This window comes from Anolis carolinensis, chromosome 2 (assembly GCF_035594765.1).
Source record: "Anolis carolinensis isolate JA03-04 chromosome 2, rAnoCar3.1.pri, whole genome shotgun sequence".
In the NCBI taxonomy this organism is placed as follows: domain Eukaryota; kingdom Metazoa; phylum Chordata; class Lepidosauria; order Squamata; family Dactyloidae; genus Anolis; species Anolis carolinensis.
In genome coordinates this window covers 146,299,988-146,325,724 of record NC_085842.1, presented here as the reverse complement: position 1 = coordinate 146,325,724, position 25,737 = coordinate 146,299,988, and the positions used below count along the sequence as shown (strand labels likewise).

Below are 25,737 nucleotides of genomic sequence, written 5' to 3'. Positions count from 1 at the left end.
CTTGCAGACAACCAATTCTCTCACCAGAAGCGACTTGCAGTTTCTCAAGTTGCTCCTGACATGAAAAAGGCTGTCTGATGATGGGGACGAGCACTGTTTGGTCTGACTGGGTACAGTTGTTTCTTTCTTCCCTGGAAACTTCAGGGAGCAGCTGCCAATGGTTCAGGGGTCACCACTTTGTATGGTTCCGATGTTATATCTTGCATTCTTTTACTTGGTCAAAGAACGGGTTCCCCACAATAGCAGAAACATTTCCCCCCCTGAAAATGGCATTTATATGTTCCACGCACTCTGTTATTATCCAGGTATGCCTCAGTTAAGGTATGCCAAGACATAATACTATAGGCAGAAACAGTATGGAAAGAATAGGTCTAATTTCCCCCAAAAGAAGACCAGTTCCAATATTTCAGCAAACTTTTAATTCAAAATGAATGATATGCGCATGTGAAATGGGGGGGGGGGGAGAAGCAAGTTAGGTTATGCCTTGAATAAGCAGGAGAAAATATTTTTAACTTTCTACAGACTATTTGAAGTTTTCTACTAAAATGCATTTAGGGACAACACTTTGAAATTCCATGAAATTCACATTTAAAAATTCAAAAACACATGTACACACAAATATGTTGGTTCTGGGGAATAATACACTTTCTTGTTTGCTTTAATCTAATCTAAAAACACTATCTTCCCCAAAAGTTGACTTTTTTTTACAAAATCTAAATAACTTGAAAGGGGAAATGATTTGTTTGTTTTTTTTAAATTGCGCTCTTAAAAATGTTGCTTTCATTTCTGTCTATGGGCAGCTTGTTCTTTCTCATACTTAACCTTGTCTGTTTTCCATTGCACTCAGTTTTTCTTCCAGCCTGGATATTTCCTTTTCCATTTTTCTATCACTTGCTTTATACTTCTCATCAACATGATTTTCCAAAGTTCTGAACTCTGCTATTAATGTGCTCTTTAATTCTTCAATATATAGAGGGGCTGTTGAAGGTTCACAGATGTCAGTTGTGGGGGTGAAATTCAGCTTCCTGAGCTCTGAAAACATGGCAGCATCTGGAAAGGAAAGGGACAGATGTTACCACCCTCTTGATCCTATTACTCCTTTGAGAACATTTTCATTACCAGAAATGCTGAGAGCTATCATTACAACACAAACTGAATTGAAACAGAGAAGCCCCAATTCAGTTTGCTCTTCATATCCATGAATTCTGTATCCTCAAAGTCAACAATCCATTGCCTGAAAATATTATTTTTAAAATTCCAAAAAGCAAACCATGATTTTGCCATTATATACAAGGATGACGATTTTACTAAGCCATTGCAAACCATTGGATTTGAGCACTCATGAATATTTGCATCCATGAGGGGGGTGGGGAGATCCTAAAACCAAGCCTCAGTGTATACCTATGCCATGGTTAAACCCTTGTGCTGACTTGACTGTTGACGTAAAGGTTGAATGGCTGACCTGAGGGTTGCCTGTTTAAATCTGTGAGATGGGGTGAGCTCCTGTCTGTCAGCTCTAGCTTGCAAGGACATAAGAGAAGCCTCCCAGCAGGATGGTATCACATCCAGGAGTCCCCTGGGCAACAACTCTGTAGACGGCCAATTCTCTCACACCAGAAGTGACTTGTAGTATGTTCTCAAGTTACTTCTGACATGATAAAAAAGTGTATACCTAGAGTCCAATTTAATAAAATATTAAAACAGTTTAAAATATGGGGTGATGTTTCCCAGTTCTCCCATTTATTCAGTCAGTTACCTGAAGCAAACACCTTTGATTGACCTGTTGTTTACCAGAAGCATTGTAGTGGAGCCAATTCACAAGATAAGATCCCCAAGATTTTTTGAACAGCAGTGAGCCCCTCAAGCTTGTTCTTCCCCTCTCACTTTAATTATAATTCTTACAATATCTGGAGAGGAAATGGATTGGCCCAGTAAGAATGTAATGTTACAAGTTATCCCAGTTGTAGTACAAAGTAGTTTGGAATGGTTTTGTTGTACATGAGAGAGACCATTAGAGAAAAATAAAAGACTGATGGAGATGAGCATTTCTAGAATTTTTTAAAGGACACTTGCATTTTTGGAATGTTGGTGTAGTTATTCGAGTGTTGGACTATGGTTTTGGAGAACAGGTTTTGAATCCTTGTGCAGCTACAGAAACCCACTGGGTCCTTGGGCAAGTCACCTTCTTTCAGCCTCAGAGGAATGCAAAGGCAAACCTCATCTGAACCAATCTTGCAAAAAAACAAAACCCACCACCAACAACAACAACAACCGTGATAGGGTCTGCCTTTGAACTGACATAAGTTGGAAATGACTCAAGGGCACACAACAAAAACACAGTGGCTAATGGAATTGTCACAAGGAGGGTTTGAACATCAAAATATACCCTTACTGTCAAAGGGATCAGACCCCTTTCTAGTATGATTTCTGACACCTAGAGATGAGCAAACTGGCAAAGGCGAGAAGACAGTTAAATACTGAGCTCATTTGTTCTTACTCATCTTATTCTGGTTTGCTTAATTGTTCTGTTGCTGTTAACTCACTCTTTCCTTTCTTAAAATTAAAATTTTCACATTATACGTATTATAAGTACCATCAGATTGCTTAACCCTGTTGCTTATACTCACATTGTGAGAGAAGAATCATGTCAATTACGAGACAGCCAACAAGGACAGGCAAGACCACAAGCATGCCATTTCTCTTCCAAAAGCCTTTCCAGAAGGCAGGAGTGAAAGCTGGCTCAGCTGCAAGGGGAAGAAAGAATATTTGAATTAGTTGTGGTCTAAACGTTAAAGGCATGCAATTCCCTCTGAGCTGGGAAACTTAGCAGGGTCAAGCCATAATAGTACTTGAATGGGAAAATGCCAACAAATACCAGGCATTGTAGGCTAATTTCAAAGGAAGGAATTGACAAAATCACCTTGATAAGAAATTCATGGGACTGACATAATGGATGGGTGACTAGTTGGATGACAACTCCATGGAAAAAGTCTGTATGGGGTTAATCTATATGTGATGGGGATGTAGGCTGTGTGACCCTCCAGATGCTGATTTGCAACTTCTATGACATCCAGACATTGGTTAAGGATGTTGGGAGTTGCCATCCAACAAGATTTGGAGGGCTATACACTGTAGCCTTTCTGTATGCAGAACAGGCAGTAGGGGGCAGCAGTGCTCAAGCAACAAAGTGTCTGATCTCTTCATACCTGTAAAAGAGTTAATACTAGGGCTTGGTTGTTTTGCTTGTGTATTTGGCTTCTTCCTTTCAGAAGGAAATGGGATCCTGCCATAGCTGCTTTCTTCACCAAAGCTTTCATATTCATCTGAATAAGGAAAAGGGAAGAGGTTAGTGTGGTCTTGGACTTTATCACATTAGGAAATACTCGTTTCTGAGACAGTTTGAGAATGATTTCTTATGGGTCCCATCATGTGATGTTTGCCCCATCTTGTCAGTATTCCAGTGGAATCCATCTGCAAAGTGTCACAGAAATGGATTATTTGCAGATGCAAATCTAATAATAACTTTATTCTTTAATCCTGCCCCATCTCCCCAAAGGGACTCAGGGCGGCTTACACGAGGACCAAGCCCAGTAATGCAACAATAAAATACAACAACATAAGATACATTCAATTACAATGAATTAATACATAAAATATAGGAAAATCATAAAAGCATTAACTCAACAACAACCAGTCATGTTTTTGAAATACCACTGAATCCCCTCAGGGAAATAGGGCGAAATAGAAATAACATTTATTATGATTTAGTAAAGTTTATTATTCTTCCGTTGTTGAAGCACTGTTTTTGTGTGCGATAAGAAAATCTGTTTGCATCCCATCAACAATGATACTTTTTAAAAGGTCACAGTGATGTAGGGGGTGTTTTGAATGGATTGGGAGGAGCCAGCCTTCCATGGTGTGATGAGTCAAAGTGCAGTATTTTCAAATAATAAGAATCATAATAATCAGATGTGATGAGGAGAGTATGCATCCCATCTCAATACAGTATGCATCCAGTCCTAAAAAATATGGGATGTATACTGATATAAACGGATGGTATCCCAATGTGATAAGGTCCCTTGACTAGTGATGTCTTCCATTGCACCCCAGTCATCCAACCGAATTGAAGGATAAACTTTCACACACCTTTCAGTTAACTTAATTTTGAAAGGACAGTCATAATCAATGTCCTACAATTCAAGCTGCTTTGAAATGTTCCTGTTTCCTCTCTCTTTCTGTCTCTGTCCTCATCTTATTTCAGTCCACATTGCCCTTTATCTCAGAATCTGATCCCAGATTAAACTAGAATATATGAGTTCCCACTGCCAGATAACCTAGGATAAACGAATAATCTGGGATCAGATCCTGGGATAAATGGGCAGTGTGGAAGGGCCCTGAGTTCAAAGAGGAAAAGTAGTTCGCACTGGATTAATTCAGGGCCCTTCCACACAGCCATATAACCCAGAATATCAAGGCAGAAAATCCCACAATATATGCTTTGAACTGGGATATCTGAGTCCATTCTGTCATATATTCCAGTTCAAAGCAGATAATCTGGGATTTTATTCAGCTGTGTGGAAGGGGTCTCAGCAAAGGGAAAGAAGAGGGAGCTGAATCTTGACCTCCTCGACAGCTAAGGCAAATGCAAATTGCTTCAGCCTCTATTAGCTTCTATATCCTTCCTTATTCATAATTTCTGTCCTCATGATCATGTTTTGATGTTGCTTAGCCACATGTGTCCAGCTTCATCTATGAACTACTACAGGGCGTGCTTTCAGCTTCCCCACACCATTGCTGCTTGAACAATATTCATGCAAAGACTCTGAGCTCACCACAGCTAGAAAGTGCTCTGTTTTCTCCTGGACATGGATCTTGGAAGGAAGACGGTGATCCTTAATCACACCACACTGAAACGCTGGGCTATACTGATCAAAAAGTACTTCAATTGTACTTGCAATGATAGCTGATTGCTGATGTGTATCGCATCCTTGTCACATTTATGCTATAATAGCATGATTTGTACTGTTTTGTTATCTGCACTAATACCAGTATCACCACTCCATTTACCCAGCCATGCACTTTGTAATTTGGTTGCTTATATACACATAACATCATAGCTTTATTATAGTATTATCTTGAAAAAATAAAAATAGTTTTAAAAGAGTAATCTTGTGGTGGCATAGGAAAACATGGCATGATTTTTTTGAAAACATTCATATGCAGTCAAGGCATCTGAATAACAACTTTGAAAGGTAACAAATCAGCATTATTGTATTACTAGCTGTGCCCGGCCACGCATTGCTGTGGCTGATGGGAATCATTTGTTGACCAGGTGGAATAGCAGTGAATAGCCTTGCAGCCTTAGAGTCTGGGTGTTTTCTCCTTAAGTGAATCCTTGGTTGGTGAGCTGGAATACAATGGAATAGGTTTGCTGCTTGGAAGGCTGGGTACTTGCATTGTAGGGAAATGGTTGTTTTAGCCAATTTGAATTGTACTGAATAGCCTCACTGTTTCAAAGACTGACTGCTTTCTACATAGGGGCATCCTTTCTTGGGCAGGCTGAATGAGACGGAGTAGCCTCATGGCTTGAAACCCTGAGGGTGTACTATGAAGGGGAAATCTTGCTTGGTTAGGTTGAACAGCACTGAATAGCCTTGCTGTTTGGAAGCCTGGTTGCTTCCTGGCTGGGGGAATCCTTTGTTGGGAGGTGTTAGCTGGCCCTGGTTGTTTCCTTTCTGTAATTCCCATTTTCAGAGTGTTGTTCTGTATTTAATGTCCTGATTTTAGAGATTATATTGTTCTGTATTATTACACCACAGTAATTGTAGATATGATATTTGTTGCCTGAGAGTACAGGCAGGTGGCCCCTCTTTCCAATCCCTGGAAGAGAGACAGAGGCCCAGGCAGCTGAGGCTGGGAAGGGAGGGCCCTCCTTTGAAGAGGGGGAAAGGGAAGGGTGGGTTTAGGACCCTTTTGGACACAGCGGGGGGGGGGGGGGCTCTTTCCGGCCTTGAGGCCACCCCTTGAGGCTTCTATGTCCAAAAGAAATAGTTAAAAGAAAAGAAACCTTGGGCCTTGCGGCCTCCCTCTGGCCTGGTGGGAGGCGGAGGTGGCTCTTCGGGGGGGAAGGTTCGGGCTCCGGCTCTCTCATGGCCGGGGCCGGCCTGAGGCCTGCGGGGCACGGAGGAGGCTGCGGTGGTCTTCTCTTGGTTGGGGGGGGCGCCTTTCTGGAAGCCCCCCCCCCGCCTTTGGCTCTGCAGGCCTCAACATCCAAAAAACAGAAAAAGAAACCTTGGGGCCTCGCGGCCTCCCTCTGGCTGGCAGGAGGCTGAGGTGGCTCTTGGGGGGGGGGGAGGTTGTTCCATGCCAGCTTGGGCCCCTGACAATTTTTACTCCGCAGCCCCACCGCGTGGAGAGCCCTCCTCCAACCACCATGGGGCCTTCCAGCCAGGCTGACGGCTGGGGTTTTAAGGCCCCGTGGAGGTTTTTGACGGGATTTTTTGTTGTATCAACCTAGAGGCGTGGATGATGGGTTGTGTGGTCGAGTTTCGAGGTTGGGGGGCCTGTAGTTTAGTTGTTTTGCTCGGTGCCGCGATTCCATCTCTCTTTTATATATATAGGTAACAGCAAACAATTTATATACTGTACAAATATTTTAAAAATGGAAAAGGATTACAAAAGCCTAGATCAGAGGAAACACAATCATTCTTTTAGGAAGTTTTGTCATCTCCAAATAGCAGAAGTAGTCTGAAGAATATTGAGTTTTGCTATTAACTGCTGTCAGATTGACTTTGATTCATGGTGATCCCATGAATGAGAGACTTCCAAGTCACCTTGTCATTAATAGACCTGCTGCTCAGGTCTTGCAGATTCAGGGTTGTGGCTTCCTTAATGGAGTCTATCCACATGTAATGCAGCGTTCCTCTTTTCCTACAGCTTTTTACCTTACCAAGCATTCTTGTCCATTCTTATTATATGGCATATTGTCATGTTGTCTCATGATATACCGTATATACTTGAGTATAAGCCGACCAAAATATAAACCAAGGCACCTAATTTTACCACAAAAAGCTGGAAAAACGTATTGACTCGAGTATAAGCCAAGGGAGGGAAATGCAGCAGCTAGTGGTAAATTTCAAAATAAAATACCAATACAATTACATTAATTGAGGCATGTTTTTAATATTATTTACTGTTTTTCAAAGAAACACAGTAAACTAGCTCTGTAAGTGGAAATGGAAGGTCAACAAAAATATGGTATCAACAAAATAATAATAATAATAATAATAATAATAATAATAATAATACTTCACTTGTATCTTGCTCTATCTCCCCATGGGGACACAAGCATGCTTCCAACATAGTAACAGGCAAACATTCAATGCCTTTATAAACAATACAGAGCTAGATATAGATCTACAAGTATATATACTAATTTTACATATGCATTTCCCCCTGAAATATTTGCAAATCATCTCTCTATATATGTGCATTTCCCTCTCGCAATATTTGGAAGCCCTATATATCTGTTTATATCTATCTAGACATCTGTCTAATATAGGGGTGTGTGCATTTCCACTGCAATATTTGCAAGTCCTGTATATCTATATTCATATCTATCTAGACATGTCTGTGTATATTTGTGTGTGCATTTCCACACTGTCATATTTGCAAACCCTATATATCTATATTCATATATATCTATCTAGACATCTCTCTCTACATATAGATAATTATATCTATATAGGATTTGCAAAATCTTGCAAACATGGGAGAGAAAATTCATATATAAAAATAATGTATACATATGGATACAGATATACAGGTACATGAAAATCTCTAGATATATATACATGTGTATAGGTTTTGCAAAGACCTGCAAACATATGAGGGAAAAAATCATATATAAAATTGATGTATTTCTGGGGGGAAATCTATATCATATTTACAAGCTTTGGGGCATGCATTTGCCCAAGGAAGAAATGCAAGCAAAGCCCCCCCTCCCAAAATGTGGGCCTCTGTTCAGCTCCCCTTTCCCACCTATTTTAATTCTCTCTTTTTCAAACTCTAAAAGTAGCCAGAAAAGGCTTTTTAAAACCTCCGTCCTCCCCTCCAAAAACCCACCCCATTTTTGTTTCCTTAGAAATAAAAAATAGCTTCTGTTGCTAACTTTTGAAAAAAGTAGGCTATATTTTCTTTTGTAAACATGTGGGAGGAGAGGAATAGATATTGCTTCTTCCCCACTAAAAAGAAAACCCACTCAAGTTGACCAGGCAGTTGAAGGAGGGAAAGGAATATCCCTAGTTTAGATTTTCTTTCCTCTGCAAGTTCAGGAAATTGTGTGGGTTTGAAAGAGAGCCATACAAACAAAGAGGAAATGAAATATATCTCCTTTCTCCCCTCCCCTCCCCTTTGACTCAAACAGTTTGTGCAGTAATAATAATAATAATAATAATAATAATAATAATAATAATAATAATAAATCCTGCAAATTTGCAAGCATCTGTCTATTTCTTCCCCTTCCACCCATGCAATCTTTTTCTTCTTCCTGGCTTGCAAGGGCTTCTCTCACCCTCCTTTCCCTTTTCAAAACATTCCCTCCCCCTCTTAAAAAATAAGATAACTCCAGCCTGGGAGGAGAGCAGAAGAGGGAGGTTTTGGAAAACACACTGTAGCCCCCAGGCTCCGCAACCCGGCTTAACCTTGACCCTATTATAAGCCGAGGGAGGCCTTTTCGACCTAAAAAAGAGATAATAAACTCCGCTTATCTTCGAGTATATACCGTAGTCAAAGTATGACAGTTTAAGTTAAGCCATCTTGGCCTCTAGGGAGAGTTCATGCTTAATTTGCTCTAGGACCCATACAATATACAAAAAAAAATCCAAAAATCTTTTATCTATAAAATATCAGTTCACAAACATCTATTGGAATAGAAAAGACAACAGCAGTTCGAAAATCTTGGAGCAGCTGTGGAGAAGGCTCTCTCCCATATTTGCTTCTGTGAAGGAGGCAGTTGGTAGATGCCCATGAAAGTAGTGTCCTGCCAGCTAGACCTGCTGCAATTCTCTTTTCAACACAGCAGTTAAGATAAAGGACCCGTGTTATCTCTTGCATCTGAACATTCATACAATCTTTATTCTCCTTATAAAAACAGGAAAACAAACCTAGATCCACCCTGCTTTCCTTCCTGTCACTTGCAATATTCCCGTTGGATCTGACAATCAACGCCACATCCATAGCTTGAAATTCTTCAGTAGGTACGCCTTCCCTGTAGATAGCACTATATAAACCTACTAGACCACACTATATTCATCATAGTCTTAGCATATCATGCTTGAATCATTCTGTCATATGTCAAAGCCCACCCTTTCAATCTTGTTTTAGGTTTTTAAAAAATTACCTTCCACATGTTCTGTCTTCTCTGTGGGCTCAGCAGGGAGGGGGCGGCAACTCCATTGTGGGAGACCCTCTTCTCCACTTGGTGCTTCTGTGTCATCATACATGGGTCTACACTTAAGAAAGTGAGCTGCTTTGGACTGATTAATATAGGGGCCCGCCTTCCCATTATGGTATTTGGGTTTCTTTCATTTCTTTAGTGGTTTTTGATTTATTTTGTTTCCTTATGTTTCTCTTCCTTTTTTGAGAGGGACAGATTCCATTCCATACTACAACACCTGCATATTGGTTGTCACCTGTACATTTTATGGTTGCGTGGAACAGGGAATTTCAGCAGCAGTTGCTTGTTACCTGGTTGTGTGACGAACAAAAGCTGCTGAAAATTCCCTCTTCGACTCAGTCTTGAAAAGTATAGTAGTACTTTCTAGTTTTCAGTCTTGCAAACTTTTATGTAAGTAACCTGTTTAGGCAATGTTGACCTCCCCATGCTATACACCAGTGGTTCTCAACCTGTGGGTCCTCAGGTGTTTTGGCCTACAACTCTCAGAAATCCCAGCCATTTTACCAGCCATTAGGATTTCTGGGAGTTGAAGGCCAAAATATCTGGGTTGAGAACCACTACTACACACAATCTAAATAACCAAGCCAGGAAACAATGGCCAACTGTAGCTACCCACAGAGACCTCAAAATAGCTGAGTGTCTTGGGCAGGTGTGTCCTTAGTGAAATCTTCTACTTCCTCATATAGTGAAAAGTTCAAGCACTATTTTGGGTTGCTTGAAAGGAGAGACCACTGGGGAATCCGGCACTTGCAGATGGATGGGCTGTAGCAAGATTGAATTGTGCAGCTCCACCATCTTTTCCTTCATATCATATTTTTCCTGAAAAGGAAAAAAAGAGGATGAAATGACAGAAAAAGATAGGTGGATTGGAAAATGAGATTTTCTGCCTCCTTGTATAAAATTTCATATTGGAGATAATGAATACAACTGCACAATAAAACCTTATCTAATAATTTCTGTGTTCACAAATAGATAAGCCAAAGTTAAGCGGAAGCAAGGGTTTTTTTTTTCTCGTACAAGACCCCATCACATCAGATAAAATCCTCAAAGTGATGAAGATTCAACAGATTCTTTCTCAAGCTATTTCACAACTTTCTGGCTCTAACTCTCTGTGCTTCCAGATAAAAAAAGTCAATAGTATTGCAGAAAACTTCTGTTACAACCTTTAAGCCCACTTGCATGACTCCACCCTGCACAGTACAGGGAGTGGTGCTTTTTCTTACTATCTCATAGGCCAGTGATGGCAAACCTTTTAGAGATCAAGTACACAAACTGGGGGAAAGGGGTGGCAAGCAGGGGGTGGCAAATGGGGGGGGGGCAGGCGATGGCGCATGTGCCAGGAGAGGGGCTGCTGCATGCCTCTTCTGGCACGCATGCCATAGGTTCGCCACCACTAGTCATAGGCCCTATCCACACCAAGGCTATATCCTAGCTCCAGTGAGCATTTTCCTGCCTTAGTTTAACCCTACTAACATTACACTCACCTGTTTAAATTTGCACTCAAGCCTGTCTTCAAAGCCACTGCCGCCATCACCTTTGATTATGTTAGGTCGCATTACCATAACACCTTCAGAGTTTTTTTTTTTCCTTCCCAGCATGCATAAATCTTTCAACCAATAGTCTTGCTTATTCCCCTGGCAGTCTTACCACCCACCTTGCACTCCTGTTGAGTGCCCCCCACTCCCTGCCCAATTCTCTGGTTGATACTTAGATAGGAGACTGATGGCAAGAGACTGGCAAAAGCACTTTCGTGTAGTTCTTGTTATAGAAAACCCCATGTAATTCATGAGATCGTCAGAAGTCAACAGATTACCTGAAGACACATATACACCTCTCACACCTTTCCTCAAGTCTCAACCCACTCTTTCCCCAAAAATAGAAATCTTAAAGGGCCTTATGCCTTTTTACCTTTTACACTTATGTCTCTTCAAGAATTAATGCACAACAGGGTTGGTGCACTGGCTTGTGGGGAAAAAGTAGACAGTGTTCTCTTGCAGTGCTAGAGGTAAATTTAGAGGTTGCCAATGATGGCCGAGGCTTGAGCGTTTCAGTGTTTTAAGGGCATGGGCATCTCAGTAGCTTGGGTACTGGAATTTTAGACTTTTTTGACACCACTGGTTTCTTGGAAATCTGAGTCAATGTCCAGAAATATAGTGAGCTAATATAGCTTCTGGGCTGCATGTGATCCCATTATTTTCACAGCTCCTGGGTCTCTTCAAGACTTTCATGCTATCTGTTCATCCATCTATCCATTCGTCACATACATACATCCCCAGGAAACCTCCAGTAGCAGCACCTAAGCTGAATTTATCACAGGGTTTTCTTGGCAAGGTTTTTTCAGAGAAGGGGGGTTGCCTTTGCCTTCCTCTGAAGATTAGAGAGTCTGATGGAGTGGGTTTCCATAGTTGAGTGGGAACTGGAACACTAATCTGTAGAGTTGTAATCTGTCACTCAGGCCACTACACCATGTCTACTCTAGCTAAGGCACTTTCTAAGGATTCCCTCTTCCCACCCAGTGTAGCCAGTTTTTATTCCTTCTCTTTAATCATCTATCTAAAAACACAATTGAAAATCATCCCAAACAATGTTGGAGATGGACCTACTTTGTTATTCAGGCAGCCAAAATATTAATTGTCTCCATCCCAAGAAGCAAAATTCTGAGGCAAAGAACAGAGCAAATGGAAATAGTGGTTTCTTCATTAAGATGCCACCCCGAGATACTGCTCAGTGCACAAATTTTAAGGAAAGTAGCATTTGGACAGGAAAATTGGTCCCCTTACTATTGGGAGGCAAAACATTTATTTCTTCTCAGGTTATCTTTCTTTTTGGGCTTCTACGTCTATCTTCATGGCCAAGCACCTCCCCAGTAGGGCTCACTGGTGAAGCTGCAAATTCTGAGATCAAGTAGCCAGAACAAGATGCTCCGCTAGGGTTCAGTTATGAGGTGGTAGCTGGATTGAAACTCTGTTTATCTCATGGCTGGGCTTCTTGGAAAGGGGGTGGATGCCCTGAAGAGAAGGAATAAAGCAGTGCCAATTTTAATTTCACTCCGGTATATTACTGCAGGTGTGGCAGTTATCGGGTGGATCTGGGGCAACTCCGGAGCAGAATATTGTGTACTGGTGCTGATTTTGCTGGTGCTGATTCTGTATGGGAAAACCTTCTCTTCACTTGCCTAACTTCAGAAGGCAGGTACAGCTAAAGAGGACACTGGTGAGGTCAGAAAGGAAATTTAAATGAAAAATCCTGGGCATACCCATGCGTGCTTACCATTTTCCTCACCAGCCATTGACTAAGCCATTTCTTGATTTTGCGATTAATGGCTTTCATTTTGTATCAGTTCTAGATGCAATGCACCTACTGGAAGCTTCCAGTAGATTAAAGCCATTGATGAAAAAAATAGTTTAGGGTTTGTTTTACAAACAGTTTGCATGTCACTTCTGCTTGACATTTTACAGTTGTTGCGACCTGTGAGTTCTTTTGTTTGGGAATCAGATAAAGCAGCTAGAATTCATGTGTCCATTATTTCATTCTCAGGAATTAAAATTTCTTTTGTTGAGATGTAAGAGTCATGCATTACCAGAGAATAAACTGGACGTATTGCTTTCACAACCTCATTTTCCAGAAATGTTCCCTCAACCACCAAAATGAGTCATGTACATCAAGTCTTGATGGCACATATCTGCACATCCAAGATGGTCAAGCTTTAAAAGAACATGAAATAAAGGAGAGAAGCATTGGAAAGTGTAAAAGGGAATCAGTTGATGAGCTAGGCTTTGAAAGTCTGCTCATTTTCCACTGATAAGAAGTGCATCTACACTGTAAAATTAATGCAATCGGACACTTTAATTACTTTGGCTCAATGTTATGGACTCCTTTAGCTTTCTCTTCCAAATACTGCTAGTGTTGCACCAAACTGCACTTCTGTGATTCAATGGCATTGAGCCATGGCAGTTAAAGCGATTGAATTTTTGAGATGAAAGTACCAGATAAATCGCTCTGAAATGGACCTTCAGTCAAGGAACATCACTAATTAAAACAACCCTGTTTCCAGCTATAACCCACTTTATTTATTTATTTATTTATTTATTTACATTGAATCAATGTTTCCGAATAACGTAACCTCTTGGGGGAATTTTGCAAGAAACCACAATTCTCCGGAGAAAGGAAGTACATGACTCTTCAAGAGAACAGATTTTTAACGAACCCTTTCACACAGTCAGAGGACAATGTCAGCTACCACAGTTGGGTCCCTACCATCTTGGAGGTGAAAGTGACTATGACAGAGGTCCTGTGCAGGAGACATCAGTGGTTGTTGAGGGCTCCCATGTCAGTGGTAAAACGTGACAGTTTTACCTTTGGGTGAAACTTGAAATAAACTTTTCTGGTTGCCAAACTTGTTTGGGATGTGATCAGCCCATTTCGCATAGTCATATTATAGTTCATAACTCGTGGCTGAGTATGATATTTCACAATGCTGAACACACCAACTCACACAAACACATACACATCCTCTAGGCAAAGGGAAAATCCTTGATCAATCATTGGTATATATTCAAGATTCCTTCTTTTGCTAACACATAGAAGCAATAAAAGACAGAGGTGATTCTGCCACCAATCACTGCACACAAGGAGTGTGTAATACTTGTTACTGCAAGTGCTTGGAGTGACTGTAACTCCTGCGTACTGAGATTCTACATCAGGTTCACATAAGCATAAATCTTCCCACGTAGAGTCACATATTGGTTGAATTTGCAACTTTTGCACTGAATTTCAATCTTACAAAATCAAACGCATTCTTATGAGCATCTGGATGTGTGATGGTAATAATAATAATAATAACAATAACAATAACAACAACAACTTTATTTTTATATCCTGTCACCGTCTTCCCAAAGGGACTCGGGTCAGCTTACAAGCGGGACCAAGCCCAATAAAAACAGAGTTAACCAAATAAAAACACATTTTAAAACACAAATAAACATATAACAAGCTAATTAAACAATTAAAACAATGAAGTATAAAAACATCATTAATATAAAACAAAACCAATCTCAATGATCAGAACCAGCTCTATAGTGGGCATATCAAGATTAGAGAGAGGGGAAATGTGATCATGCACATTCTTATGAGCATCTAGATGTTTGATGTATAATTCTACTTTCACAAATCTTGGACTAAAGACAGATGTTCGTAATCAGACAATAAAGTTCAACTTATGTACATGTAAGACACCAGTAGGCATCTAGTTGGCACCAAGCCTCTACAGTGAATGGCCAAAAGTTGTTGTTTTTTTTTTGCATGAGAACTTCCAAAACCTCCCACTCCTCATGGCTGCTGTTTATGCAATCTTGGGGATTGATTTTATTCTATAGATGATTTAATTGCTTTGAAAATAAGTTTCATATAAGTGTCATATGTTGTTGCTGATGTCTTTGTAGTCATTTAAAACTGCTTTTGCTTTAATTAAGACTTGACTGAAAACCTATCTCTTCTGGCAAGCCTATCCAGTCAATTTTAACTTGTGAATTTTAATCTGTAATTATTATTATTATTATTATTATTATTATTATTATTATTATTATTATTATTACTATTATTTTGTAAGCTGCCTTGAGTCCCACTAATGGTGTGATATGAATCATTATGATCGTTTCTGCTTTCCTGGGAAGGAAGTTCCAAAGCCTATGAGCAGACATTCAAACTAATGTATTTTCTTTGGAATAAGTTTTCTTGGGCTTCAGACCATTGCAATAATTGCCCCAGAAATTAAAATAATACAGGTTATGCATTCTTTATCTGAATTCATGAAATCCAAGATTCTACAAAATATAAAATTGTCCACATGGTGACACCCTTTCATTCTGATAGTTCAATGTACACAAACTTTCTCTATTGCATAATTTAAAAAAATATTATTCATACAATTATGGTTATTAAGTGTTTGTTCTATTATTTCAGGTGCCATTTTTTGCCTCTTAAAAGAGACTCCAAGTGGCTAACAATACAAAAAAAATACAATATACAAATCTTAGAATCCTAGAAATAAAAAGAAGAAAATCTTTCAAGCTGTGTGTAAAATATGTATATGTTTAGATCTGAGTCCCATTTCCAAGATATCTTTGTATATGGAAATATTCCAACATTGAAACAATCCAAAAAACTTCTGGTAACAAGCATTTCCAATAAGGAATACTCAACCTGTACAATACGACAAAGAGCATTATCAAAACAAACTCAACATAATCAAGAAAAATATACACAGACACTTATAAAAACAAAATATGTCAGGGACCATTCAAAAGAACGCGGAACTTCACTTACAAGTGGGTTTACCACTCAGCAAATTTATTTGTAAGGATACCCTGTGAATCAGTTTGTTCACTTCACACAAAGATTTCCAAGAACTTTAATATGGAAGTGACAGCCATGTGCTCTGAATATAAAAGAGGAAGTTTGGATGTGTGTGTACATTTCCTTCTGGTTAAAAGGTCCCTGGAGCTGGAGGAGGTATCAAAGCAATTGTGAGGAGCAACTCGCTGAGACTGCAAGAATGGCACCGGGAGGCATCTACAGGAAGTGTGAGGAGCCTGACCATGCTGAGATCGAATCTACAATCCCAGGAAAGGCAGGTAAATACCCATGCCAGCCAGGATCCCAAAAATGGCACCTCTTGCCCTCAATGAAAAAAAAGCCACGAAGTCCACTGGAGGGCTGGTTATGAGGTTAAGGGTTCTAGATTAGGTTATTTTTTTCTCAGGAGATTCAGTTCTTTCAGAAAAGAGAGAAACAGAGAGGGAAGTGGGGAGAGTGATAATTTTGCTAAGGGGTAATGTCTGACATAATTCTGGACATAGTGTTGTTAAGGGTAATTGAACTTTTGACTGCCAGACGATTGGTATGGTACATAACAAAAGTGACTACTTGCAACTTCTAGAGTTGGATGAAACGCGAGGAGGCATCCAAAGAGAAATGAGAAATTTTAAGCTAATTATATGAAATACTTTACAACTCTTATTCTATCCTTGTGTCATCTTAGTTTGTGTGCGTCTCCAAGCTGCAGCTGAGCCGCACATAACCAAATTCTCTATTACAAAAAAAAAAAAAAAACAGAATGAGAGCCCTTCCACACAGCCATATAACCCCAAATATCAAGGCCAATAATCCACAATATCTGATTTGAACTGGATTATTTGAGTCCTCACTGTCATATAACCCAATTCAATGTGGATTTTATACAGCTGTATGGAAGGGGCCCAAAATGGCATGCCTGCATAGAGCTAAAGGTCAAGAGGATAGGGTTATAGCATCCTGCCAGGCACACTGGCTCCTAAAAATAAGAACAGAGAATTTTCTATCCGTTCCTTGTGCCCCTCAACTCAGAAGAACAGCACGTGGCCCCAGGTTTGTTTTGGGTAGAAATGGGGAAGTCCTGTTTGGACTCCTGGAGAGAGTAACATTATATTACTGCCCAAACCTGTCACCATTACTATGAATGATAGCACTATAGCGCTGTATAATTTTTTAGTTTTACAAATAGCCTCAGTGGCTGAAGGTTATGGATACTTTTAAATGGTGCCTGTTGTAAGTTTTAACTGTTTTATATGATCTGTTTAAACTGGGTTATTTTTATATTTGTGTATGTTGATTATGTATTGTATGCCAATGTATTTTAACTTTGTACGTCGCTTTGAGTCCCACCCATGGGAGAAAAGCGGGATAGAAATGAATGAATGAATGAATGATAATAGATCAAAATATATAAAGGGAACCAGAATAGGAAGGAGTATTGTAGACATTTTCATGCTTAATGAACTCATTGTTTGATCTGGCAGCTTCCTGTGTTCCTTGTCTGCAGTTGAGTTGGTAAAACCCAGACATATATTTTCTAGTTCTGTATGAACTAAGACCCTAGCTCTGTTTGATGGGCTAAGGACAGGGTCTTTCAAACATCCAGAAAGTGGGTGGTGGAGCTGTATAGAGGTTTCGACTTGGGTTATAACTTTATCAATACATTACCCTTTTACTAGTATTTAAACTTTTTATTTATTTTATATAGTTTTAATGTTAATCATTTACAACAACCTAGAAAGCCATCTTGAGTTCCATTATTGAGAAATAGGAGAGATTATCACGATATTGCTATAATGAACATCATTATATGCTCTGCTAATTATTATTTGGGTATTCACTACATCTACTCTGTGCCTTATGACACTCTCCTCTCTCTTCATCATTGTTTATTTTGTGATATTTGGAAGTTGGTTTGAAGATATGTGTACTCATCTCACAGAGGACTCATTGATTCATTAGAGCTAAATTTCTGAATTGTTTACATTGAAAAGTGTTGCAACAGAGGAAACAGGAAATTGCAGCTGCTCTTTTTGATTAGGGGCAGAATTTGGACAAGTCACTGTTTGGAAGACAACTCCATGCATCCCACTTGTTGAGGAATTTTAGGGGTGTCATTCGAAAAGCATTTGTCCATTTACAACTCTAATAATGACCTTATCTTAAAGTCCACATCACACGGGGAAAGCATTGACATTGCAGGGAGGCCCATGCCTGCTCCATTGGTGCCAGCACAGCACAGGAACCCTCCTGTGTTGGGGTAAAAGCATCCAGGGACACTTTCACTCCAGTTGGGGGTGGGCTTCCACAGGAAATTCCCTTGCATCATCTGATGGACAGCAAGCTCATCAGTCCTCTAGATGGGGTGGAAGTGTCCTAGGATGCTAAAGTCACCCTGTCTGATGAGGTGTGTCAGCCAAGTTGGTGTGTGTCTTGTGCCTCTCCAAATTTCAGTTGAGTCACATGTAACTAAAGCCTCTTGGCTCACGTGTAGGGGAAATTTCAACCTTCTCTCTTCAGATTAGGTAATAAGTCCTCCACACTTGCAAATCAAGACAGAACCACCAACTGATAGCCATGCTGGTGTGAACAAGGTCAAAGTTCTGTATGATCAGCAGGACTCAATATGTAGTAGTGAGGTAAGCATCCCAGTCTCTGCTATGCCACTCCTGTTATGGAATACCTTCCTCTCGGAAGCCTGAGTGGTACCACTGGTGGCGTTGTAACAACATCAATTTACACACATGTTATGATTGACATTGTTTCAAATTGCATTAACTAGTTTTCAGTTGTCTAATTTTAAGGGATAAATAATTTACTGGCCAGAATCTTGTCAGGAATTTTGGAATATGCAGTGACTCCCAGCCCCCCCCCCCCCCCCCCCCCCCCACAAATCCCACTTTCTAGGCAGCAGCCACTGAGACTGACAGGAGTTTCTTTCCCTGTCCATCGGGAAGCAATTATTTGATGCTCCCACCCTCTCCTGTGAGTGATTTTTGGTGTGACAGCCAGAAACAGGGACCTTGTCAAAATTCCTCCCTGTGCCGTAGATTGCTGGTATGAGAGGTGGTGGTGGAAACATCCATAATCTGTATACTGAAAAACAGGGCAATAGATTCCTGTCAATTGCAGATGCTGCTGCATGGCAAATGGGGACTGAGGGAGCTTATTGTTCCCTAAATTTGTTCAATTGTTCCTCCATATCAATGGATTTTGCATCCACAGATTCCACCATCCACATCTTGAAAATATCCCCACCTCCACTCACAGTGCAAGAGGTATTATAAAAAGTGAAGTAATCAACCATTTGGTGTCCTTGAATAATATCTGTCTGAATGGTTTACATGAGACAGGCTGCTTCCCTGGGCACAGGAAATGGGAAAGGGCTACACAAAAAGTACTTACGTTTCTTGCTCATAAGTTCCTCCTCCCATCTGTTCTTTCTAACTTGGTTCTCTTTGACTGGAAAAGTTTTACATGAGGTGGTACCACATTATTACATTTTTTCCAAAAAAAAAACCACATGAATGCCCCTGATTTGAATTGGGTCGGCAGTTTGTGGGGAAGAAAACATTCCTTTACCCATTTATCCCTTAATTTTAATTCCTTCTCAAGTAGCAGCTGGATTTCCACCTCAGCTAGATGGGTGGACAAATGTAAGAACAATAAACTTTTGCAGAGGGAAGGTTGAAGCTTCCCCTACCCATGAGCCAAGAATCTTCTGACAGTCTGGGTCTTTTCTCAGTTACTTTGGAATAAAAAAATGAGGCTGAGCTATGCACTGTATAGAAAAACCCTGGGCCTCTTTCACATTGCACAGTTATAATGCTGTGATTCCATTCTAGCTGCCATGGTAAAATTCTATGGAATACTCCAGAGCCTCAAATTAAATATCCTAGGATTCCAAAGGTTGCAACCATGGCAATTAAATTAGAATCAAAAGGTTTAATTGTACAGTGTTATGAGATTGCTAATCTTATCTTTCTGATCACTACAGTCACGAGATCCATGTTGGAGCTCTCCAGAAGTTTTCTACTTAGGAAAATTGGAGAAAGCATGATTGACCTCAATTGGTAAACATTTGGATAGTTCCAAGGCGGACAGCTACTAACATTACTAGCCAAAAAGCAGTCATATATCTGCCAGTTTCACATTGCACAATTGCAGTGCCTATGATCCCACTTTAACTGCTATGACTGCATCTTATGGAATGCTGGGGTCTGTGGTTTAATCAGAGTCACCAGGGAAATCCCTGCTAGCAAACGTGAAACTGCCCATGCCAGGATACCTTAAGCTGTTGCCACAGCAGCTAAGGTGGAATCATAGCACTATAACTATGTGGTGTAAAAGAGTTCCTTAATGAACTGTCTGTGGTAAGAAGCGATGGAATCGGCAGTGGGTCCACCACCAACATGTGGGCCATTAATCCATTCTTGATTTTGCTATTGTTCTTCCTACAGTTGTTCTGAGCTTGAAAGGAGTTCTGTGGATGCTGAACCTGTCAAGGGATAAGATTAATCTAGCTTCTGTTCAACTCATGTTGAGAAAAGTAATAGTAAACATAGCAATGGGACAACATGGAAGAACTACTAAAGGCAATGACATCTGAATTGTCTGTACAAATGTGAATGGAGAAAGGTGAATGCATAGCAAAAGCCTTCTTTTGAAGAAGTAGCCATAATATAATTCTAGTCTGTGTTCTTGTGTCTACTGCAGCATCTTGGGAGTGATGTCAGAAGCCCTAGTTATTACTCAATGAGTTAGAGAACAGCAAGTTCCCTTCCTTAGTACAAGCTTTTGCTGGATGAACAGCTGACTTTGTAGTCTCTCCTTCCCTTTGAAGAGAGGGTCATCTCAAGGGCACAGTTCCTGATCCTGGCTTTCATCAACCTGAGGCTCAAGTGCCAGATGACAGCAAGCTCTTTTCTTGGGCTCAGCAAGAGTCAAAGCCCCTAGTGCTGAACACTGGGAGGGAGAAAAGGCTACTAATGGGCAATTTAGACCAGCATGGACAAATTCTTCAAATGAATCTTGGAAAAAGCTTGTTATGGAGGGGCAGGGCTGTAGGAAGATGCTAAGAATAACTCATTGATCTCACTTGCCTTGATGAACTCACTGAAAAACATGCCCTGATAATTCTTACCTGGGAGCAACTGGAACTTTTTCTTTCGATTGTATCGATTGTCTGGGCAGGAAGAGAACCAGTGTTAGAGATATCCAAGGGCAGAGAGTGAAATACCCACACCACCAATATCAGTATAGCATGGATAGGTGGTTAGGCACATAGGAATAATGGAATTTCAATCACAACACATCAGGTATCTCCAATTAAAGTAAATAGTTAAGGCATGGAGAGGTTACAAAATAAGATGTCATTATAAAAGAAAATACACCATTAAATTAGATGAAGTAGCACTTCTTATCAGAAAACTGGATGCAGTCATGGCTACAAGATCCAGTGAACTTTGGATTGATGTCCCTCTTACCATGCAGATGCTCAGAATCATCTGCTTTCAGGATGTCATGGGTTTTATTTTCCAATATCTTCAACTGAGAAAAAGCGGGTTTGAAAAGCCAGGCTACAGAAAAGCATCTGGTCTCTCTTGTGCTGGAGCATTATTTGTTGCTATAGATCACCTCTTTTAGACAAAGCCTTCTAGAATTAAAGACGTGCTTGTTAATGTAAAGTATTACATGGCTAATGTGTCATCTCTTGATTTCTATAATGTTTCTGTTGTTATGAATTTGCATTCTGAAGAGTTCTGCATCTCTACCTAGCTCCTTGACTGCTCACTTCCCTCTGTGCCAGGTATTCCATGTGATGTGTTTTTGTTGTCCACAGATAGTTTCCTCCTGAAGTACCGCACATGTGTTTCAGGGAGAAGGTCCTTGCCCATCCTCTATGCTGTGAATGCTGTCTTAGTTCTGCTATGGATCATAATTTTTGCAGTTACAATTTCAAAATGTAAGGATTCTGGAGTCTGTTATTTATGTCTATTCTAAGAGGTAAGATATAGGAGGTGGGGTGGAGGGAAGAGCAGTGAAGAAAGGGAGTGGGGAAACATACTGAAATAAATTGAAACTTGATATGTTTTTAGTATTATTTAATTGTTTCCTCTTGTGTTCATAAAATTTTCTTGACGTTTTTATGTGTTAGAAACCAAATCAGATTTGTAATATATTTTTCATCAGATTACCAACATTTTAAAAGTTTTCAAATATTTAGACTGAAAACTTTCAGTTAGTTTCAGGTTGGCTAAAGTCCTTCTTCCCTGATATATTGTTATGTCTTAAGGCCTTTTATCATATTTATTTTTTATTTATTTATTTACAGCATTTATATTCTGCCCTTCTCACCCCGAAGGGGACTCAGGGCGGATAACATTACACATATAGGCAAACATTCAATGACAAAGACAAGACAAACATAGGCTCCGAGCGGGCCTCGAACTCATGACCTCCTGGTCAGAGTGATTCATTGCAGTGATTCATTGCAGCTGCTCTCCAGCCTGCGTCACAGCCCGAGCTTATACTATATACACCTTATACTATAATAATATAGGAATGAAATGTTGTTTGATTCCCATTCTTGATAGAAGCTCATGCTATGTGGGGCAAACAGTAAATGGAATCTGGTAACATCTGAGACTAATGACCTCATCACATGAGGAGGTGGGAGGTGGGATGAATCATCTGAAATTGTATTGTTCCATCCTAAAACAGATAATTATGAATATATCATGGATATGTTCCCCAGCCTTGCCCCCATTTTGTCCTGCATTTGTACCCATCATATGGGCAAGTTCTGTCCCTGCCCACTCTGTATTCCTTTTTTAAAAAATTTAGGAAGTTGTCAGAATCACGGAACTCCAAAACTCCATGGTACTTCAAAAAGGGATTTCCAAACTCTACAACCATCTGTTTACTGCAAGTCTGCAAGCCCTTCATTTCGCCTTCATAGAATCATAGAATCATAGTGTTGGAAGAGACCTCACGGACCATCCAGTCCAACCCCCTGCCAAGAAGCAGGAAAATCGCATTCAAAGCATCCCCAATAGATGCCCATCCAGCCTCTGCTTAAAAGTCTCCAAAGAAGGAGCCCCACCACATTCCAGGGCAGAGAGTTCCACTGCTGAATAGCTCTCACAGTGAGGAAGGTCTTCCTGATGTTCAGGTGGAATCTCCTTTCCTGTAATTTGAAGCCATTGTTCTGCATCCTAGTCTCCAGGGCAGCAGAAAAGAAGCTTACTCCCTCCTCCCTATGACTTTCCCTCACATATTTATACATAGCTATCATATCTCCTCTCAGCCTTCTCTTCTGCAGGCTAAACATGCCCAGTTCTTTAAGCCACTCCTCATAGGGCTTGTTCTCCAGACCCTTGATCATTTTAGTCACCCTCCTCTGGACACATTCCAGCTTGTCAACATCTCCCTTTAATTGTGGTTCTCAGAATTGGACACAGGATTCCAGGTGTTTCTTCTTTAGTTAATATTTAAATTTCCAGTAATGGAAAAAAAATTTTAATGATCATGGCCACAGAGATTCTCTGTCTCCTCTTCAGAGTTGAAATTGAAAGACTGAAAAGGAGAAATTATATCCTTCTAATAAATCCTTCTAACAATCTTTACCATTCAAACAAGGTGATTATTATTAACATAAAACATCAATGCTTGCCAATATAAAGAATGTATACATTAAATTTCTAATACATGAAAAAATGCATTTATGTATTTTCAAATACTAGTTTAAAGCACCTAGAAAAAAAGAACACTCCTAAGTACTATGACTAATGTAGGGAAGAGTAATGGCTGCTGAACTCTGAAGTAGCAGCAATAGTTTTTTAAAAAAATAACAGGTTTAAAATAGTGGTATTGTGAAAGCACAGCATACTGCAGAGCAGTGATAGCTTTCCGTTGTGCAATTTCTGTCAGTGACATTAAAAAGAAAAAGGAACCAGGCTCAAACTGAAGAATTTGGGATAAGAGTTGGATCATCCATGCTCACCAGAAGACCAGACATAGCAACACCCATTGCTCCATGACACTACAATGAAACAACATGGGCAAATCTGACAGATCCCATCCCATGTGTTTTTGAGTGCTTTCTCCCATTTTCGATTGCTTCAGTGGCGTAGACCATTATTTCTCCCTGTCTCCTCTTCTATCCCATTTCTACACACATCAACCACATTTTGAGGATGAAATGCTACAGATGATGCCAGCAAGTCAAGAAACGTCATATGATGTGCTCCATGGCACGTAGTCCTCAATGGATGAGAAGTGTATAGAAATGTGGAGAGGACTGTGTTTGATGAGGTCCTAATACTGTTTCCTACCAATGATATGATGTAGCCAGTTGAGATGAGTCTGTAGCCATATCTACATTACTTAGGTCAGTGTAAAGCCAGATTAAGCTGTGTCAGCTAAATGTCTCACAGATCTGATCCAGGGTAATGCAGAGCAAGGGCGTCTTAACATCGCCTTGGCCTATATTAACCACAGTTGGGGGAGATCCAAATCTGGCATAAAATTCAGACTATCCCCTGACTTTGGGCCCCATGGAACAGTTAGGCTAGTTTTGGAACAGAACTCTCCTTGGTGCCATCCTGTGTTTCTGTAGTCTCTCCTTCCCTTTGAAAAGAGGGTCATTTCGGGGACACAGTTCCTAATCCTGGCTTTCATCAGCCTGAGTCTTAAGTGCCAGGAGCCAGCAAGCTTTTTTTGTTGGGCTCAGCAAGAGTCAGAACCCCTGGTGCTGACTTTAAAATGGCATCTCTCATATATATATATAGATATAGATATAGATATATACTGTAGATATATATGTTGTATAGTAACATTTCAGTATGTGTTTTCAAGAACCTCTTCTCCTTGTGATTCTTAGGAAGCATTCAACTCACATTGCCAAGTGGTAAAAAGGTTGCTAAAATGTCAAAATCAAGACTGTCCTTTTTGTGAACTAACCAAGCTCAGTGGTGATCAGATTTTGTGTTGTTTCAGATTCTGAAATGGCCAGGAAATTAGAACAGCTGAATGACCATCAGGCTGTATTGACAGCAAATGGTAAGAACTGAGCTTTGCCATCTCCTACTTCTGTGTTATTTCTGTCGCTGGGCATGAATCTGTTTTTATAGGTTGAGTAATTTCACATAAGGAGACCAATGTTAAACACAGGGTTAACTCACTAGCTTTTTTTTAAAATAAAATCAATGCATGATGGTAATGGCTACATGGGGAGAAGGGATAGATAAAAAAAATGAATACATATATATAATTATTTCAGTTTATCTGTTGTCTCTGTCTCACTACAGAGTTACAGGACTTGGGTACTACTATAATTTCTATATCTTGTATGAAAGAGTATTTATTTATTTATTTATTTATTTATTAGACTTGTATACCGCTACTCCCAGTTTGGCTCGGAGCGGTTTACAGAAATAGATTAAAACAATACACTTAGCTTTAAAATAACAATAAAAACAATAAAAACAACAATAAAAACAGACATAGCCCCGAGTTTTTCATCCATCGAAAGCTTGTCGGAAGAGCAAGGTTTTGCAGGCTTTCCGAAAGGCAAGTAGGTCTCAGATAGTTTGAGTTTCAACTGGCAAGGCATTCCATAAATGAGGGGCTTGTATTTTCTAGGGAAAATCCAAGAAGCAGAGCTTTAGACTCACTGTATTAGTTCATTTCACTTTGTTGAAGCATCACAATTAGCAAGCTGGCAGCTTTAAACTTAACATTATTTGGCATCAGAAATGTAGGTCAATTCCAGAAAGAGATTAATAGTTACGTAGTATATTCAATTGTATCAAATCATTGAATGAGGGTACATGAATGTGTGCACCAGACAGAACGTCTAAGGATTAAAACCAATGGTTAGAACTTCCAATCTGATTTTGGTTCTTTTAATGCAGTAGTGCCCTACC

The 25,737-nt window shown here is 40.0% G+C and overlaps 2 protein-coding genes across 2 annotated transcripts in view; one reads left to right on the top strand and one right to left on the bottom strand.

The window, feature by feature from the left end:
* Positions 1-817: 817 nt before the first annotated feature.
* LOC103277800 (uncharacterized) lies at positions 818-9,611 on the bottom strand. Its single transcript, XM_016991276.2, has 4 exons — positions 9,401-9,611; positions 3,207-3,323; positions 2,628-2,744; positions 818-1,050 (listed from the first exon to the last, which is right to left on the bottom strand). Exons 1-4 carry the CDS (start codon positions 9,501-9,503, stop codon positions 818-820), a joined length of 570 nt encoding a protein of 189 aa, XP_016846765.2. The 5' UTR covers positions 9,504-9,611.
* The window catches only part of LOC103277799 (low affinity immunoglobulin epsilon Fc receptor), a 34,486-nt gene continuing 11,488 nt past the window's right edge, over positions 2,740-25,737 (top strand). Inside the window, exons 1-4 of the mRNA XM_008104217.3 lie at positions 2,740-3,345; positions 15,949-16,089; positions 21,651-21,773; positions 24,809-24,871. Of these exons, the coding sequence (XP_008102424.2) occupies positions 3,276-3,345; positions 15,949-16,089; positions 21,651-21,773; positions 24,809-24,871 (397 nt within the window). The 5' untranslated portion in view covers positions 2,740-3,275. The remainder of the gene's footprint in view (positions 3,346-15,948; positions 16,090-21,650; positions 21,774-24,808; positions 24,872-25,737) is intronic.